The sequence below is a fragment of the Paroedura picta genome, chromosome 6 (assembly GCF_049243985.1).
Source record: "Paroedura picta isolate Pp20150507F chromosome 6, Ppicta_v3.0, whole genome shotgun sequence".
In the NCBI taxonomy this organism is placed as follows: domain Eukaryota; kingdom Metazoa; phylum Chordata; class Lepidosauria; order Squamata; family Gekkonidae; genus Paroedura; species Paroedura picta.
Window position 1 is genome coordinate 49,158,588 of NC_135374.1, and position 18,821 is coordinate 49,177,408.

At 40.1% G+C, this 18,821-nt stretch overlaps 1 protein-coding gene across 23 annotated transcripts in view; it reads right to left on the reverse strand.

Annotated features, from left to right (window-relative positions):
- Nucleotides 1-18,821, reverse strand: part of ROBO2 (roundabout guidance receptor 2) — a 1,095,356-nt gene that overhangs the window by 178,850 nt on the left and 897,685 nt on the right. For all 23 annotated transcript variants that reach the window (XM_077342393.1, XM_077342394.1, XM_077342374.1 and 20 more), the window contains one exon: nucleotides 13,201-13,339. In XM_077342393.1, coding sequence (XP_077198508.1) covers nucleotides 13,201-13,339 — 139 coding nt within the window. The remainder of the gene's footprint in view (nucleotides 1-13,200; nucleotides 13,340-18,821) is intronic.

Consider the following 18,821-nt stretch of genomic DNA (forward strand, 5'->3'; position numbering starts at 1 on the left):
CAGTGTCAAAGGAGGCAACAGGAATAATTTTCTTAACTCTCTTCTGGCACAGGAGTTTTTGGGTCTCAGAGCTAGTGAAGATGTCAGTAGTTCCACCATCGCGATTGCCAAGATTAGTGGTTCTTGTCCTAGAATCATGTAAGCATCCAGGTCCTACTTGACTACAGCTGACAGTTTAGAGATTGAACTGGCAGGTTTAGAAAGATTGGGCCTTTCAAGTTAAGTACTTGACATCATGGGGCATTAAAATAAACAATCCCCTCCCACCACCACCTGCTTCCAGTCATCTCTATAATCGTTCATGGAAGACATTCAAAAATGGTCCAGTACTAAAAAGCTGCGTCCACTGAAAACTTACAAAGACATCATTTTCTTTCTACACAAAGGTTGGATACCTTACAATAGCGATCCCCAACCTGTGGGCTGTGGACCACATGTGGTCTGTCGACTAATTGGAGGTGGGCTGCGAAGGATTCCTTCTCCCCCCCCCCGGCCCTTTACTTCATCCCCCCTGGCCCTTTACAACACACTTCGGGTGTCATTGTCTCCCATCACTCCCAGATGGGACTATCTCGTTGCAGAGAAACAAGCCCAGGGTTCATGATTTGTCATTGTCATGAGTTAAAATTTCCATGAAAATAAAATGTTCATTGTTGTGACGTGTCTGTATCTTATTTTGAAGGGATATCTAAACATTGCCATAGCGATCAGAGAGCGTTAGGGCAGTGGTTGAGAGTAGAGGAGTAAACTACCCCCCCCACCGGGCCTCAGTAAAATTGTCAAGCGTTGAGTGGTCTCCAGTGATAAAAAGTTTGGGGGCCACTGCCTTACAAGACAGGTTGCAGTACTAGCCATTGTGGGGGATTGCAAAAAGCTGCCTAATTTTTCTTTTCATAGGCACATTAGGCTTTCCTCACAGCATCCATACAGGTGGCATTTCACATTAGCCAATTGCTGCCTATTGAGAACATTTCTAAAGGATTACAAGCCTTGAACAAATCTCTATGATCTTTTCATATTATCAGAATCCAAAATTTCCTTCTTGGAAGACATCCTGAATCTTGCAGAAATAACTTCTGCAAGAAGGAATTCTGAGTTAGGGATTTCATTGGCCAGGAAGGAATTGTTTATATTTCACAAGGTCTCAGTGATAAATAAGTGGGATTCCTCCTTTGAGTCAAAGATATTTCCCCTTTATCATGTTAACCAAGCAATATCATCCTTTTGTTCTACACTATGATATCCCAAAGAGAAAGTCTGGCACAGGCTCTGTGTATCTAATTAAATGGGCTGGTAAAGGCTAGGCAAGGGATTTTCTCTTTGTGTCTCACAGATCACAGCCTTTGAGTTAAAAAGTTTTAACTCTTGTATTTGGAAAATCATATGAAGTGCATGGCCTGGGACTGCCAAATGTCACGGTCACTGTTACTCTGGTGGAAAAAGTCAGTAGAGCTGTAACCTGGTCCTCCTTTTATAACTGCCCAAGACATTATAGGGGGGACTAGTTAAAAATCTGCAGAAGCATCATCAACATAGTGGTGGAACAGGATAAAAATACAAATGAGTATCCTACCCTGGTTATAACTTTGGCATATAACCAATTTGAATGACTTCCCCCCACTGAAGGAGAATAAAACACTGGAACTTACCTGAAGGTTTCTTCCCTTCAGTGGGGTAAAGTCATCCACACCCCACCACATAATCATTTTTTTTTTGTCAGACACAAAATCTGTTATACAGCTGGACTATACTAAGACTGGAGGGTTAGCCTTGCTCTGAGCCAATACAGAAATTTGAATAGCCCTGCCTGGTCATTTTAATTTTCAAACAGCAAATTATTAAATTATCAGAGTCCAACAGTAGCTAAGTAAAAAATGACCAGAAGGTTGGCTGATATACTGTTTCCCCCCAAATAAGATGTGCCCATAAAATAAGCCATAGCAGGATTTCTAAGTGTTTGCACAATATACGCCATAGACGCTGTGGCTGTCGTTTTACTCAGCACTGTGGTTCTCTCTCCCCCAGCACCAACCAGCAACAGTCTGTGGTAGGATTGCAGCTGCTTCAGCACCCAAAGACGCCTGAGGCGACTAGTGCTGCAGCATGGAGGGGAGGGGATTGAACATGGACCTTCTGCATGCTAAGCCCCTTCCCAAAGTTCATTACCTCTCCAGCTCTTACCCTCTTATGTAATAACAGTACCCAGTTGAAACCTATATATTTAATTTACTTAAATCATAGAATCATAGAGTTGGAAGGGAAACCGTGGGTCATCTACTCCAAGCCCCTGCACTATGCAAGACACTCAAATCCCAAATAAATAAGCTTATACAGCATAATGTACAAAAACCAGATGCCAAAATAATCTAACGACTGTCATTAATTTCTCCAGGTGTATATAAACATACAAATAATACACTTGCTGTTTTTCTTTAATTGACAAGCTGTTAAGTAAATCCTGTTGCCTCTTCTATGCTTTGTATGAATAGTTAATCTCTCTTGATGGGTAGCAAAGAAAATAGAAAACACAACAGATTTCATTGGCGATGAAACTGAATATAGTATGCTGAATATCAGAAACCTTCTTTTCCCTTTTGCCCTTTTATTTAAGAAAGTTAATCGTTATTAATTAAAATTGAAAATCTGCTGATGTAACCAAAGATTAGATCCTTCATGCCACAGAGGGGAAAATCTTGTTTCTAATTAATTTGCAATACACAAAAGGCTGCTTTTAGTTACAATCTGTGCTGTGATTAACTTGACCAAAGCACATAGCATAATACCGTTATTAACTCATATTTCATTGAAAGGTCATTTTCCCCTTGGTTGTGTCTCGGTAATATACCTAAGCATTCCGTTCATGGAATCAAAATGTTCTTTCCTAGTAGATCCTTACCATAAAACAAATCTCATTTATACAATTTATTAAATATTTTAAAAATAATTATGAAAGCCTGAGCTGGCTTCTTACTGTTTCCCACACATTCCTGTGTCTTCAGGACACTGTTTTTAACCTCAGCAGAGAGCCTATAAAATCATCAGATAGTGGCAATTATAAAACAACCGTAACATAATGAAAGCATTAATGATGAGTAGTGGGAGATCATTTTTGCATAAACTTCATAGGCTATTTTTAAAAAGTGACACAAAGAAGATGCAGCCATCCTTCTTATGGCCTCCAATTTTGCCTCTTAACAGCAAAGATATTCCCAAAAAAGCCACATCCAAACAACTTAAATCCCAACAGTATAGAGATTATAGGAGTTGATGTTTCACAAAGATTTTAAGGCCTTAAGAAATGCCTAAATTCTGTGGCACACTCTAAAGCTTCTTCAGTAACAATTACATGTTTTTTCATGTAGCTAACTCAAGCACTACAAAAGCTGATGATTATATACCAAACATAAAACTTTATAGACCCAGGATGAATGTAGAGGGAGGATGGGACTAAGCATGCTAGTATTACACCATGTCATGACCTTCTTCAGCCTGTCAACAGAAAACTCATTGGACAACAAGAAGGATGCCTTGGTAGAGATGAACCCTTCTGTAGTCCCCATTATACTGAAGAATTCTTGTATCTCAGGATTACCAGGAGAGATTCACTACCCTCTCTGCCACAGTCAGAGATACAGATAGATAAGGAGACCTTCAGAGTGGTCCTTTTCATGCACTCCTCAGTCTCCCTGCAATCTTCCCCAGGATCCCAGGAACAATAGAGGCATACAGCCATAGCTAAAGTCTGGATCAGGCAAAGAAACACAAACTTGGCAGTCTAAGGTCTTTGCACTCCAGTTTTCCTTATGAGGAAGACATAACTCTCTAGGTTTGACTAGAGCAGGAAACTACTCTGCCTACCATAAAGAATTGGCCATCAGTCCCCTCTATAACTCTGAAAATTAACTTTGTTGTTTTAAGATCTCTTATAAACCAGCTTTTGTTACAGCCCAGGCAAGGTATTTTATAGTTATCAAGACTCTGGTGCCTCCTTGTGGACACATTAATACACATGTACACTACCTTATACTTAATCTATTTGTCTATCAAGATAAATACTGTCTACTTAGGCTGGAAGTGACTATTCAGCATCTCAGACAGAAATCACATACTGCTAACTTGGGGTAGTGGCTAAGAGCAGCAGCATCTTATCTGAGAGCCACATTGAACCAGATGGGTGACCTTGGGCTAATCATGGTCCTGTTAGAGCTATTCTCACAGAACAGTTCTGTCAGAGTTCTCTCAGCCTCACCTACCTCAAGGGGGGGGTCTGTTGTGGGGAAAATAGGAAAGGCGATTGTAAGTCACTTTGAGATTCTTTCAAGTAGAGAAAAGCGGGGTATAAAAACAACTCTTATTCATCTGATCCTTTTTATCAGATGCTGGGAATGTCCCATTTTTGTGATTGTACTGACTTACTTGGTGTAATCCCTCTTGGGTCCTGGTGAGAAAGGTGGGCTATAAATATTGTAAATAAATTTTAAAAATTGAACCTAGGACATTCTGAATATCAGCCTATCCTGATGCCTCAGTTCCCTGTTCTTGCTTTTCCCCCAGCTTCAGTTCCTGCCTGCATTGGCAGAAGGCTCCAGCTTGGCCTGGTCTTAGTTGCCACCTGCCATCTTCATGCATACGAAAGCAGCCAGGTACAGAGGCTGACATGCCACCCATGACTGAGTGTACTAATACCAAAGCCCACCTATGTTCATTTTTCCAATATGGTTGAAGAACCAAAACATCCTGAACTTGTACAGATTCCATTCTGTGAAAGTGAAAATTGAAAAAAAGTAATATGTACATACATAAATTACTGTGTAATGTTATTGCAGGCAGACAGGCAGGCTCACACAGTCCTTATGCCTCTTTGTGATCATGACTTTCAGCGCAAATGAGTACATGCATGTATGCATCCATACTGCATATTGCTAGACGTACATTCTAAGTATTGCAGAAATTGCTTTGATACTTATTTCTAGCATTCAGAGATAGCTGTTTTCAGGACAGATAATTGTGTTTAAAATTAATTACTTTCAGAATATGTCTTCACCAAATTTTCCAAATGTGGATAGAATTCAATTCCCACCACTAATCAAAAATATGAAAAATAAAACAAATAATTTATATTGAACTTCAAATGCCCTGTGCTCAGAGAATTAAATTGAATTTAAAATAAAAATAAAAATATAGCTTTTGACTGCTGTGAGCTATGTTGAAAGCCAATTTTGTCTGAAAATACAATAAACAATACATTCCATATATTCGGCCCTTGGAAATAAAGGAGAAGATTCATCCGGTGCAAATAAAGAATGACATAATAGTCAGGTGTTGGCTGAAGAACCCAACTGTTTCAAACCATCTCACCAAGCAATAGTTCTGCTGGTTTGCAAGTAAAAGTACTGCCTGGCTCTTTCTTAACATTCTTTTAGAAGCTATTGCTTTCTTGGGGATGCCAAATAGTATATCTTACTTTTAAAATAAATCCAAACCTTATTCAATGGGGATGGGCACAAACTGAATTTTTTAGGTTCAGTTCAGTCTGTGGCTGAACCACAAACCAATACGCCAGTTTGCAAATTGAACTGGCCCACATCAGTTCATGAGCCATTTAAAATCCTGCTTTCTGCTCCCTATGACCGTTTACGCACTAGAAAATTCACTGCCCCACCGCCCATGCAGGAGAACAAATTAGGGGCAGATGAGGTGCACCGGGCCAAATGCCCCTCCATGTGGGTGCAGGAAGAGGTCGGGTAACCTGCTATGACTAAAACTCCAGCCTGCAGCCCAGCATGAAACCTCCAGTGCATAAACAGTCTGTGAAAAGTAGTGGGAAACAGAAAGCTTTCTGTTCAGCCATTTTAACTTCTGGTTTCTGTTACCCAGTACTTCTTGTGGAGAACAGAAAGCAGTGCAAATGATTCCAGGCATTTAAACTAAACAGCTGAGCAGGAGGAAGCTCCCTGACACTCAGCTTTTTTTGTGAAGAACAAAAAGCAGATAGCTCAAAGTCATTTAAATCCCTGCTTCATGAATCAGCAAGAACTTCATGAATCGGCAAGAACTGCCACAAACTCCATCAAAATTCACAGAGTGGGTTGTTGGTATCCTGGACCCCATGGAATCACAGGTAAACAAGATGAAGAACTGCCATTTCCATGGTAGGTGGACAGACGTGAACCTGAATACCACCTCTGACGGGCTTGATTGTGTAAACCCTCTCGGAAAAAACCCTTTTCCCATGGAAGTTGGTCCATGGCTGGTGGTCCAGATGGTTCCTGCCACCAAGATGTGCTCTCAAAAACCTGCCCCAGTCCTGCCCCAATTGTACAACTGAAGCCAGGATCCACCACACCACTAAATGATGGGCCCAAAGGTTGCAGAGTAAAACCACCCCCCTGCATAATTGTTGGAACCTGCAGGGAGTGTGTGTGTGTGTGGGGGGGGGGATAGAAGCCTCATTTCCCCCACCTAGATTCCCCTTCCTCTATCAAGTGTCACGTCTTCAGGCGCCCTAAGGAGGAAAAGAGGCTGAGCAATGTCAGGCCATCAGTTTAACTGACATCTAGCTCAGCCACGCCCCCTGTTGCCATGCCAACACACACACTGCCCAGAGAAGTCAGGGCTGGGAGTTCTCTCCCACCAGCCAGGTCCCTGGTGGCGTTCCTCTTCGGCAGTGGCAATGGCCCCTTTAGATATTGCATTATTCTGCTCCTTAGATTTCCATAGTGGCAGTTTCTTAATCCACAGTAACACTTCAGTGATGCAGTAATTGCACATCACTTTCACAGTGAATGTTTCCCTGCCTTGTTCCACGGCAGAGGAAATGTGTAAACAAACACCTCTTTCTTGATGGTATGGTTACTTCTTTTAATTCTTTGCCAAATACGCATCTAATCAGAAAATATCTGTACATGCAACTCACAAGTGCAGCCTGCAATTTCATTGAAGATGTTTTTACTGAATTGAACCTGCTGTTCAGAGCTGAAATATATCATGAGATAATACTTAAATATTTTGAAAGAAACTGACAAACAGGTCCCTTCATTCAGTTCAGTATATCAGTCTCACAAGAGATGGCACTCCTATGTTCCTCCATGTAAAAGGTTTAAATAGTTATTATAGTGTGTCATAAATTTTAACTTGTAATTGAAAATCTCTCCACTTCCCCAGGAAAAAAAAATCCGGTATCACTTGCTATGTAATTACAGACTATACAGCTGGTCTCTTAGGCTTTGCTAGAAACCTGAAGACATGAAATGCTGCACAAACCCTAATCAAATTTTATTAAATGTTAAGCCAAAGAAATGTCATCCCCATACCACAGCATCTCAGAAAGTAACAATGGCTCTAGAACTAAGCCTAAGTAAAGCACAAGACTCGAGACCTGATTCAGGCCATATTTAGTTAGAAGTCATTACTGGTGTTCTCCATCATTTAGGGATCTCACTGCCCTTTATTATAAATGTGCCAGTCCTATTTGGTCAAGCGCACATCAAGGGGGAGAGAGCCATATTAATAAACCACTTGAAGAGGTACACAGTTATGATAGCTGAGTTTATATTTCCCCAACTCTTTGAGGACGACACCAATACCATTCTATTCAGCCTTTGCAATGCTCCTTTACAATGCACTTTAAAAAGACAGACTTTAAACTATATTCAATAAAAAATATTAAATACTTCAGCTACCTACATACAATTTCCCTTTTCTGTTTCATTGTCTTGTCACACTTCAATAACTGCCTCCCTAACTTTTGTGGCATTGAATATTTGGACTGAAGTAAACTTAAATAAAATATACAAAAGGTTCCTATATCCTTGATTTATGATGTATTTTAATCTTAGGTCACAGATTCAAAATGGACAGCTTTCAGGATAACCTTGTAACAACCCAGAATATAGAATTTGCTTTATAAAATTAAATTGTCATGTTAAAGCCAACTTTTATACATAACAGGTTAGTGCTAATTCATGGTATATAAATGTAGTTGTAGAAAAAGCAAAATTCAGAAAATTCATACTATAATATGAAAGACTAGAAGGGAAGCCAGTTGCATCGAGGAATGCACAGGTTGATAGGTAGGGGCTTGGGAAGGCGCTGAGAAACTTGACTCTTAACCAAGAGGGTTTTGGGAAACTTTAGGAGCCAGGCAGTCTTTCTCCTCATCAGGAGAGGCGCTGCCCCAGAGAAGCTTGTCTCTGTGCCCTGCAGCATCAGGGGACTCATGGAGCCGGGCAGCTCCTCTCTACATCGGGAGAGGTGCTACCCAGCTCACTGGCCCCAGCACCCCCCCCCCTGGGGCACAGAGAGGCTTCTCTCTACACCCCATGAGGGTGGGGGAGTTCTCCCTGCATTCTAAATGTTTGGAAGGCTCCTGGCAGGTGGGGATCGCTCTGGAGTCTTTTGAACGTTCAGCACATTATGAGAAGTACCAATCACTCTTTACATATATAGATTACTGGCAATATTCTTACCTAATTCCTGCCTTGTATGCATTATATGGGATTTGCACTTGTTTATAGTTATGTTCCTTTGTGAGACAACACTGATGAATAATTCACACATTCCCAGAAGGGCATGGCTGTTGCCCTCACATTGATGGATTCATGCCAATACATTAACAAAATAAAGAACCACAAATTAATATGGTGAACAACATGTCCCAAGTATTTTGATGGAACTGGGGGAAGGACATGTCCTTTGATTAAAATAATTATATAGCTTTTCATATTGTTCTTAATGGAGATGTGTTACATCCCACTATCTATTTTACATTCATAATCTTTGCAATTCTTAATTCCTAGGTTTGTCTTAGAAAAGATCCTTCTTTTCCCCAGAGCTTTGGATTACAGCTATAGCTAAAGATTGAGTAATTGGATGATCTTGCTGTGCTCTTTTTCTTTCACCTTGACTTTCTTTTTAAAGTATCCTATGTTTTGACTTTCCATCAGACCCATATAGCCCAGACCCTTAGGATATCAGTGTTCCATTAAGTTTGAATCCCTAGGAATGGAACCTCTCTAGAATGAGCAGAACTGCACTAGGTGGGGGGAAATGGCCTGCTTCTCCTTTTCTGCTATGGTCTGGTATAATAATGGACTCCCAAAAACAGCATGGACTATCAACATGGAGGTGATGGTGGGATGACATGGGAAACTACAAGGAATAGGATGCTCATTAAAACTGCCTTTCTAGATTTATTTAAACTATGCTCATGTGTTATCTGTTATGAGTTTAAAAGCACATGAGGGCCCTGCAATATCCATTGCCTTCCTGAGCCCTAAAGACAAAAGATGGAACTGAGGGAAGGACATGTAAGAACAGCTCTAGCAGGACTGTAACCAGCCCAAGGTCACCCAGCTGGCTGCATGTGGAGGAAAGGAGAATCAAATCCAGCTTTCCAGATTAGAGGCCACCACTCTTAACCACCATCCCAAATTGGTTCTCTGGAAACATCTGGAAAACTTCCTGTTCACTCCTAAATCAATTCTGATCAGTCTGTGAGCCATTTAAACCCCTGCTTTCTGCTCCCCACAAAAAGATGTGGGAAAAAGAAAGCAGGGGTTTAAATGGCTCTGAAAGAAATAGCTTAGCTTTTTGTTGGGAGCTGAAAGCAGTGGTTTAAATGGCTCAGACCTGTTTTTTAAACCCATGCTTTCTGTTTTTCACAAACTGCCACAAACTGCATCAACATCCATCATCATTAGTGATGCTTTTTCAATTCAAGAACATTACTTCATGAACAGCCAAATAGCCAAAACCCACAATGAACTTTGTAAACTGTTTCATGCCCATCCCTGTTCATTATTAGAATATAAGATTCCAGGAAATGCAGAAAGAATACTATTGTTTGTGGAAGTCACAAATTAACACTATCCGATTATTTCACCCACACAAGAAATACCTAATTGTTTCCATGTGAATATAAGCTGGATGTGTGATCAATGGGGGGATGGACATTCAGTATCAACCAGCTGATCACATGGAAGTGGCAGCACCCATTACCATTATCATTTTCATGCCAATGTTTCCAAAAACATCTATTTAGTTACTTTCTATGAAGGTGATATGTCATGTAGTTTATTGTCTCTGCTAGGAGATAAGGCATGTTATAATAAGCTACATAAATGCAAATCTCTGAAAAGTCTTCATGACTATCAAAAATGTCAGCCTTGAAAGTATTTGGAAAATGGGTTCAGGTCCAAGTTTTAAATCCCATAGTACTAGCTCAAAAGAATTAACACTATAATTCTATCCCTTTTACAGACATATCTCGAAGTGGATTGCATGGTACAGCGCCAGGCAATATGTCAGCTCTATTTACATGTGATCTTATTTGACTCACTTCATTTATTCTGACAAACCTTAATTTGTCTTTAGGAAAGAGAGTCTGGGAACTCCTCAGGCTCACTTCTCCCTTTGTATGCAACTGGGAATTAGAATAGAAATAAAAGTTCTGGTTCTGAACTAGAAAAAAAAACCCACCTATGGTTTGTACTATTTTGCTTACAAAACCAGTTTTACCCAAACAAAATAAGAAGATTAAAAATGAATTCATACACATTCTTTGCCCATCAATATTCAATTCCCTTTTTTATGGCTCACTGTCTCTTTCAAGCAAAATGAATTTAGGCAAACGGTGCTTAATATATAATTAATATAATTTTAATTTAGAAATTCTGTACAATTCTGTTTAAGATATATGTAAACTCAGTTTAAGTAAATGATCTCTTCTCATAAGATTGTATGAAAAGAAAGGCAAGCACTGAAAATGGAAATTTATGTGATAAGAGGCATTTAACCAAAACTATAAAATTGGAATTTTATTCACTGAGAAATATACAGCATTCTGATTCAAATAACAAAATCAAGCATTATCACAGAAAACAAGAATAAATCTCACAAAAAAGCAGCAAGTAAGAATAAACAATAAAACTATTTTTTTTGAAATATCAGATGCAAAGAATTTTATATCATGGCCATCTTAAAGGAGATTTAATTTAAAAGGCAGTTTTATGACTAACAGTGAACAGAGAGCCAGTTTGGCGTAGTGGTTAGGAGTGCGGACTTCTAATCTGGCATGCCGGGTTCAATTCTGCGCTCCCCCACATGCAGCTAGCTGGGTGACCTTGGGCTCGCCACAGCACTGATAAAGCTGTTCTGATTGGGCAGTGATATCAGCGCTCTCTCAGCCTCACCCACCCCACAGGGTGTCTGTTGTGGGGAGAGGAATGGGAAGGTGACTGTAAGCCACTTTGAGCCTCCTTCGGGTAGGGAAAAGTGGCATATAAGAACCAACTCCTCTTCTTCAAACTACATGTTACGTGCAAATCATAATTAGAAATTTCAACATGGAAGGTGCTCTACAGCAAACCCTGGCATGGGCTCATGGGAATTGTAGTCCATGAACATCTGGAAGACCACAGGTTGACTATCCCTGCTCTACAGAACAACAAAAAATTTTGCTCTGGAAAGCTTACCTTCTAAAAGTAAACACAATACAAATAACCACTCCTATTATTTCTTTCATTAAGCTTGTTAATCAAATACACAATCATCAACAAGTATATGTAAGACGACCAGTTGCAAAAGAAGCCTAGATTGCTGTTCCTTTAACAACCATGAGGGATGAATTGATATAATCTTTTAATTCATGACAAACTTCATTCCCAACAGAATTATTAATGGTAGACAGGCCCTATATGGTTTTTTCATCTGACATCTTCAAAAGTTATGGTTTTTAGGAAAAGACCTAAAAAATTTCTTTGGGGTATACACAATATTCCTATAGAATAGTGCAGTACATTTAAATATCCTGGAATCACTTGCAGTGAACCCTAAATTGGAATGCCCACCTTGCAACTATAAAGGCCTCTGGTCTAAAAATCATTGGAGCCATTCTGAGATTTTACTACACTAGGGGAGGGTTTCTAGTTGACCCACCTCTAAAGCTCTTTGCAGCCAAGGTCATTCCTCACCTACTATATGGCATTGACATCTGGGACTGGAAAGAACAAATAACCAACAGCTTGGAGCCCATTCAGAACTTTTTCTTCAGACGTATCCTGGCTCTTCCAAAAAGGTCTCCTGCAGCCCTGATGACGGCAGAGCTTGGTTTCCCCTCACTCAAAGCCCATGCCCACTTAGCTATTCTAAAATCTTGGAAGAAAGACATAACAACCAAATAAGATTCTTTAAGCCATCAAAGTTTTAAGCTCTTATTGAGCAAAGACGGTCTGATTTCTTTAGCTCCAATCTTTCACGCTGTACCATACCAGATGAGTTACTGCATATATCAAACAATATCTCTGATGTACGTGTTTGGGTGCTCAAAACTGATTCATTGATTGATCACTCTTCAATTCTGCAATCACAATTAGCCCCATGGTATAAAACAATTAAAAGACCACTCTAGAGCATCATATTTAGTAAACATAACAACATGTAATCTTAGAATGACCCTAACTTTGCGGTTTGAAATGATGCCATCAGCCACGCTCTCTGGGCGATATCTCCAAATACCCACAGCCCAACACCTATGTATATGCGGAAATTCATCTGTGGAGGACCTGTCCCACTATGTTTTGGCTTGTCCCCTGTACTCCAAACCCAGGGGTAAATTCCTTGCCAAGTTACTACCGAACTCATACCCCACTTCTGATTTTGACAAAGTCACCTATCTGTTATCAGATGTCAAACCCTATATTTCATATAGGGTGGCACTTTTAACTCTGGCTGCCAGGAAGATCCAAGCCAAAGCTTTTTTACACCTTGATACACCATATTTTTCAGTATCCCTCGTTTAGAATTTCATGTACGCAATATTAGAGAATATTGTTTTATTCGTATTTGTACCATATTTTTTAAATTATGTTTTATAATGACCTTTGACTATATACAATAAATGTTATCGTATCATATTGTATCGTATCATCTGACATATTAAGTACATGGCTTTGGCTCATTAAGGATAGGTATTGCTACAGTATGTATTCTACTATCTATCCAGTGTTTTATTTAAGTGATTTTATTTATTTATTTATTATATTTATATACCGCCCTCCCCGGAGGCTCAGGGCAGTTTACATTGAACTTATGAACCATACATGAAACCATACATATTTTAACAGTTTGACAGAATTTGCATGAAGAACTTAAGAACAAAAATTATCCAGAAAGAACAGTAATAATTCATGTGGTTTGTACCTTCCTCTTGGCAAGTCGTTATCATCTTTCTTCCAACGTACTGTTGGCTGAGGATCCCCTTGTACCTGGCATCGGAATTCTACAATTTCTTCTTCCAAAACCACCTGGTTGATTGGTCTCCTGAGAAATGTGGGTCGTTCTTGAAAACAAAAATTCCAAATTTTAAAAGTAGATTGATTAAATTTAAGCAGTTCAGTTCACAGCAGACACAGTGCCTATGCATGGGATTCTAACCAAAACAATAGCTCTGTCATTTTATATAATCTCTCTAGAGATTACAGGATTTCAAAAAACTTCTTTTAAAAAATTGCTATCACATCAACTGATCATGTGGATCAACTATGACTTACTTTTTCCTGAATGTATATATGTAATTAAAGTAAAAACTCAAAATATTACTTTGTATAGTTTAATTAAAAGCTCACAATTAAAGAAACAATCCAAGAAGTGTAGATTAGAGGTACAACAAAGGAATAAATTGATTTATCCATTATTTCCACTTCGCATTATTTCTACAGGTCTCTGTTCATCAGGAAATAATAAGTAATTTCCATTGTTGTTTTCTGCCTACTTATCACTCAGATAGTTTCCTGAATATGTCCAATAGTTAATTATATGTCTATAGAGTGATCAGAGTGAAGGCCATTGCCAAAGCAATTAACATTCTTTAAGTGAGATTAAATGGATTTGAATCACCTGCATAACGTGTGTTTTCATGTCAAACTCTCAGGAGACAAAACAACAGGACTTAATTCTGCACACCAAATACAAGTATATTTTCTTAAAGAATTTAGTGAGACCTCATCCCAGAACAATTTTTTAAAGCACTGCTTGCTTTTTTCATAGCTCTGTCCAAAAATAGTGGTGGTACGGTTTTAAAAAATGGCAAGTCAGTCAACGGTATTCAACACATAAATTAAAATCACATGTCTAATGTATTAGCTTTATGCTATTCAACTGACGAATTAAACTACCTTTACCTAGACTTTGTTTCTGCAGTGAATATTAAGTCTTTGAAGAAGGCTATAAAATAGGCCATGATTGCATGTCACTTCAACTATTTGCACTATTTCTATTGCAACCTTTATTTATTTAATTAATTTTTCTTTAATTATATTGATGTACTGCACTTCCTTGTGGATCAGGGTGGTTTACATTGAAACTTTAACACTTTGATTTGAATACATAAAATTTTCTTAACAGTAAGAACAATTAACAGTAAGAACTCATATCACAATGTAATATAGGATATCAGTATTGTTCCTCTAGCTTGGTATTCAACAATTAATATATGATTCAGTTTTGTGGGCTTTGTTCTTCTTTTGTGTGTGCAGTTTGATGGAAGGAGGGGCCTTGGCTTCTGGCTGGTGGCAGGTTCAGTTGCCTCGATGAAAAGCCTGGTGGAAGAACTCCATTTTGCAGGCCCTGTGGAATTGTTTTAGGTCCAACAGAGCCTAGATGTCATCTAGGAGCTTGTTCCACCAGGTGGGAGCCAAGACAGAGAAAGCTCTGGCTTTGGTCAAGATCAAACGGGCTTCCTTGAGGCCAGGGATCACCAGCTTGTTGATGTTAACTGAGCATAGTGTTCTCTGGGGGGCATAGGTAGAGGCAGTAGAGGCGGTTTCTCAGATAGGGCCCAGACCATGTATGGCCTTTAAGGTGCTTACCAGAACCTTAAGCCAGATCTGGTAGTCAACTTATAGCCAGTGCAAATGCTGGAGTGCAGGACAGATGTGAGCCCTCCAAGATGTTCCCATAAGAACCCTGGCTGCTTCATTCTGTACCAGGTGGAGTTTCCAGATCAGGGATAAGGGTAGGCCTGTGTAGAGCAAGTTGAAGAAATCCAGCCTAGAGGTGACTGTCACTTGGATCACTGTGGCTAGGTGTTCTGGGGCCAGGTACGGTGCTAGTAGCTTAGCTTGGTGCAAATGGAAGAATGCTAGCTGATTTACTTTCATGATCTGTTCCTCCATGGCGAAGGAAGTATCAAAGATCACACCCAAGTTGTGATCACACCAAACTGAGTGTGTGTTAGTTTTACCCCATTCAGGTAGGGCAGCTGTGCTTCTTCGCCTGGGCCTTTCCAACCAAACCACAGGACCTCTGTCTTTGAAGGAATGAGCATCAGGTGCTCTGCTTAAGCCAGCCTGACACTGCTTCCAGACATCTAGCTGATGAGTCTGAGAGTGAGTGAGGGTGGCTGTCTGAATAAACTTTGCTTACATTTATAAATCTGGCTAGTTATTGGACATGTACATTCAGACACTACATTATTATATGCAACTGGGGAGAATTTAGACTATATGAAACAATATAAACTTTCAGACACTGCTCCTATCAAAATGAATATGATCCTATTTTTGCCTTGGTTTGAAAATTGATGACCCATAGCTTAGCCTCTCTCTATTTACTTTTCTCTTATTTAATTGTGCATATGTCCCACAGAACTTACTAGAAGATATGACTCGTTTCAGATATTACTTTCATATATCCTTCAAGGAAAAACAGAGAATTAATATTTGTTTCACAAGATTCAAGTGGTTGACTGAAGGCTATGGCATGTTCTGAACAATACAAAAAAAACTCATGTTCAAGGCCACCTTTGTCCATGATATCATTTTGTTGTGATATGTGAAGAAATGCACTTTTTTTTTGGAGGTTTGAAATAAGCAAAACATTTACTCTAAGGTCCATTCCACACAGTGCTAATGTTGCCGAAGTGTAACGCTATTTATTTTGCATTATTCACGACATCGTACACAATCTGCAACACTCCTGCAACAATCGGTTCCTTGTAGCGATCCACAAAAGTGGATTCCCCCTAAAAGAACCGCTTGACTCTTGAGAACAACCTGCAACACATCCGAAAAAGACATGTGCATTCTCAAAACAGCGGTAGCAAGCATGTCCCTCCCTAATCTCTCGCACCCGAGCTTCCGGCATCCCGATCGCCATAGAAGGCTGAGTCAACCTTGAGCCGGCTGCTGGGATCAAACTCCCAGCCTCATGGTCAGAACTTCAGATAGTGTGTTGGCTGCCTTACCACCCCAGCCACAAGAGGCTCTGTAGGGCATGTATATAGAGAGGAATTATGCTTTACCCATTTAACCATTTCTCTTGCTCAGTTTTTTTATTATGCTGAAGTATGCTTGTGAACATTTCCTTTTAAATAAATACTTTATAACCTTTGATGCTGGTATTAATACCAAATATATTTCCACCATCTTGGGCAGGGGATTTTAAAAGGAATGCCAGGGGGAGGCAGTCAGTTGGTGTGGCTTTTCCTCCAGGGTTACACTAGGCAGCAAATGGTACTGGGTAGTGGAAGACAGAGAAGAAAGGCCTCAGAAAGGAAGCTGGGAGTAGAGTTGTGTGCTTTGGCCACCGAAGCAGCCATTCCAGCCTGAAGTGACCATACCAGCCAGTTGGTGCCTGCACGTAGGCGCAGAGTGTTGACTGGTGTGCTGGCACTGGTGCCGACCCTCCCCCCCCCACCCCTGCTGAGGCACTGGCTGCTTCAGGCTGGAAAGGCTGCCAAAGTGCACAACCCTAGCTGGGAGTCCTGACCCTCCTATTAGGCAGTTCCTTACAAAATATAGGTGATGACAATGGTTCACAAAAGAGAAAGAAAAGCCTCTCCAGATGTTGGGGAAAACCTTGGAGTACAGGGTGGAACAGGGCCTGCAGTCCAGTGTGTTTCATGACACACTGCATAGTCTGTAATGCAGCACTACCTAAAAGTAGTTCAGAAATAACATTAGAAGTATATACTAATATTAAGAGTAGTATATAAATAAAATAATTGCTGCCTCTTTCATACACACAAAATATGTTTCTATTTTTTCATAGGCTTGGAAAGAAAGAATGCTCACATTTGCACCAACATTGCCCTTAATTATGTGCAATGAAATAAACATTCTTAATTTGGACGTTATTTGATATTATTATTCAGTAATAATCAAATGTTCCGATGAAGACTCCAAACTTATCTCTTTAAAATACTTGTTCTTTCCCATTTTATCTGGTAGTGTTTATGAATAGTTCTGTCCATCGTTTAACATTTTTTAATGTATACAGTTTCAGGCCTGACCTCCCTACTGTTCCCATTGGACTCCTCTTAGTAACCCCTCTTACTTAGTGGTATTCATTTTCACCAGAGGCAATGCCTCAAGCTAAAATCACTGCATGGAGGTGTGCAGAGCCTTGATGATTGACATGCTAAAAATTGATTTTCTGTATTAGTTGAAACCATTTCCAAGACCAAAATATTGAGGGAGCAAATATTAGAAAAGGAATATGTAAAAATCCATTGTGAATAAGGAAAAAATATACATAAGAAACTCTTGATCATTTTTAAAAGAATGATTTACTCAGCAACTGGAGTAACTTATCCATCAAACTAGAGTAAACTTGAGTAATTTCAGAAAGGATAGCAGTGTGAACTTTTTGTGGAGTAACTTCCTTATGTTAAAGTGCCCAGGCACACAAATCTTTAACACAGTAATTTTAATTTTTAATATGGGGTTATTTCATACAAACAGCTTATTTTTGTGTCCCTGTGTACCGGAGTACGAGAATGACAGTAATGCCAAACTCAAATAGAAGAATTTAATCATAGAATTTAATCATGGTTATTACAAATACACAATCACAGCAAAAGTCAAAAACCTCACCTTCAAAATTGGTCTACAATCACTGTGAATACTCTGAAATACTGGCTAGAATCTTCATAAACTAGTAATCAAGCCCGCTGTAATAAAAATACAGTGGGCGCTAGGCAAGGGAGCCCCCGGCAGCTCCCTTGCCGGCAGCCTGACGCGGCAAGAGGTGCTTTGCGCCTCTCACCGTGTCAGGCCGCTGGCAGGGTGGGAATTGGCCAGGCCAATGGTCTGTCCGGAGGAAGGGGCCAATCGGCACCCTTCCTCATCCCAGACAGAGCCCGACCTAACTTCTCCCCCTAAGCCCTTACAGCTTTATTTAGTCTGCGGCGCCCGTGGCGACGTGGGTTGTGTTAAGATTCTGATCTCATTTCATTCCAGTGATATGATAATATCACAGTGCAAACATATAACTTGTGAATTAGTTGTAACACTTATGTTGGCATATGCCTCTGATTTTATGAAAAGCAATGACAGCGGTATCCATTAAACTATCTGTTTCACATAATATATTTCTGGTAAGGGCATGGAGGAGGAGCATGTTTCATGGCTTGGGGTGCTTAACACCCACTCAGAGCAACTGTCCCTGAGTGCCTCCTCCTTCAACCAGCTTGCCTGTCTGTCCAGCAGCCAGCCAAATGCCTTCCATCCCCCATCCCTGATCACCTTCTCCTTCCACTTCCCTCCAAGGCTCGGAGGCTGCAGATCCCTGCTGCGTGAGAGCTGCCCTTGCCGGTGAGTTCCCTTCCTGGGGGCCTGCAGCCTTTCCAGGTGCTGGGAGCAGGGGGAGGCCGTACGCAGAGTTCTCCCACTCCCCCCCCCCGCCAATCTAGCACCAGTTGTATTCCTGAATGCAACTGGCTTGGCCCCTAGTATAATAACAAAGCCATATATGATTTTTGCTTATATTTTGTTTAGTAATTTTGTGCATGCTACCTTTTGTTATCTGTTTCTTCTGATATT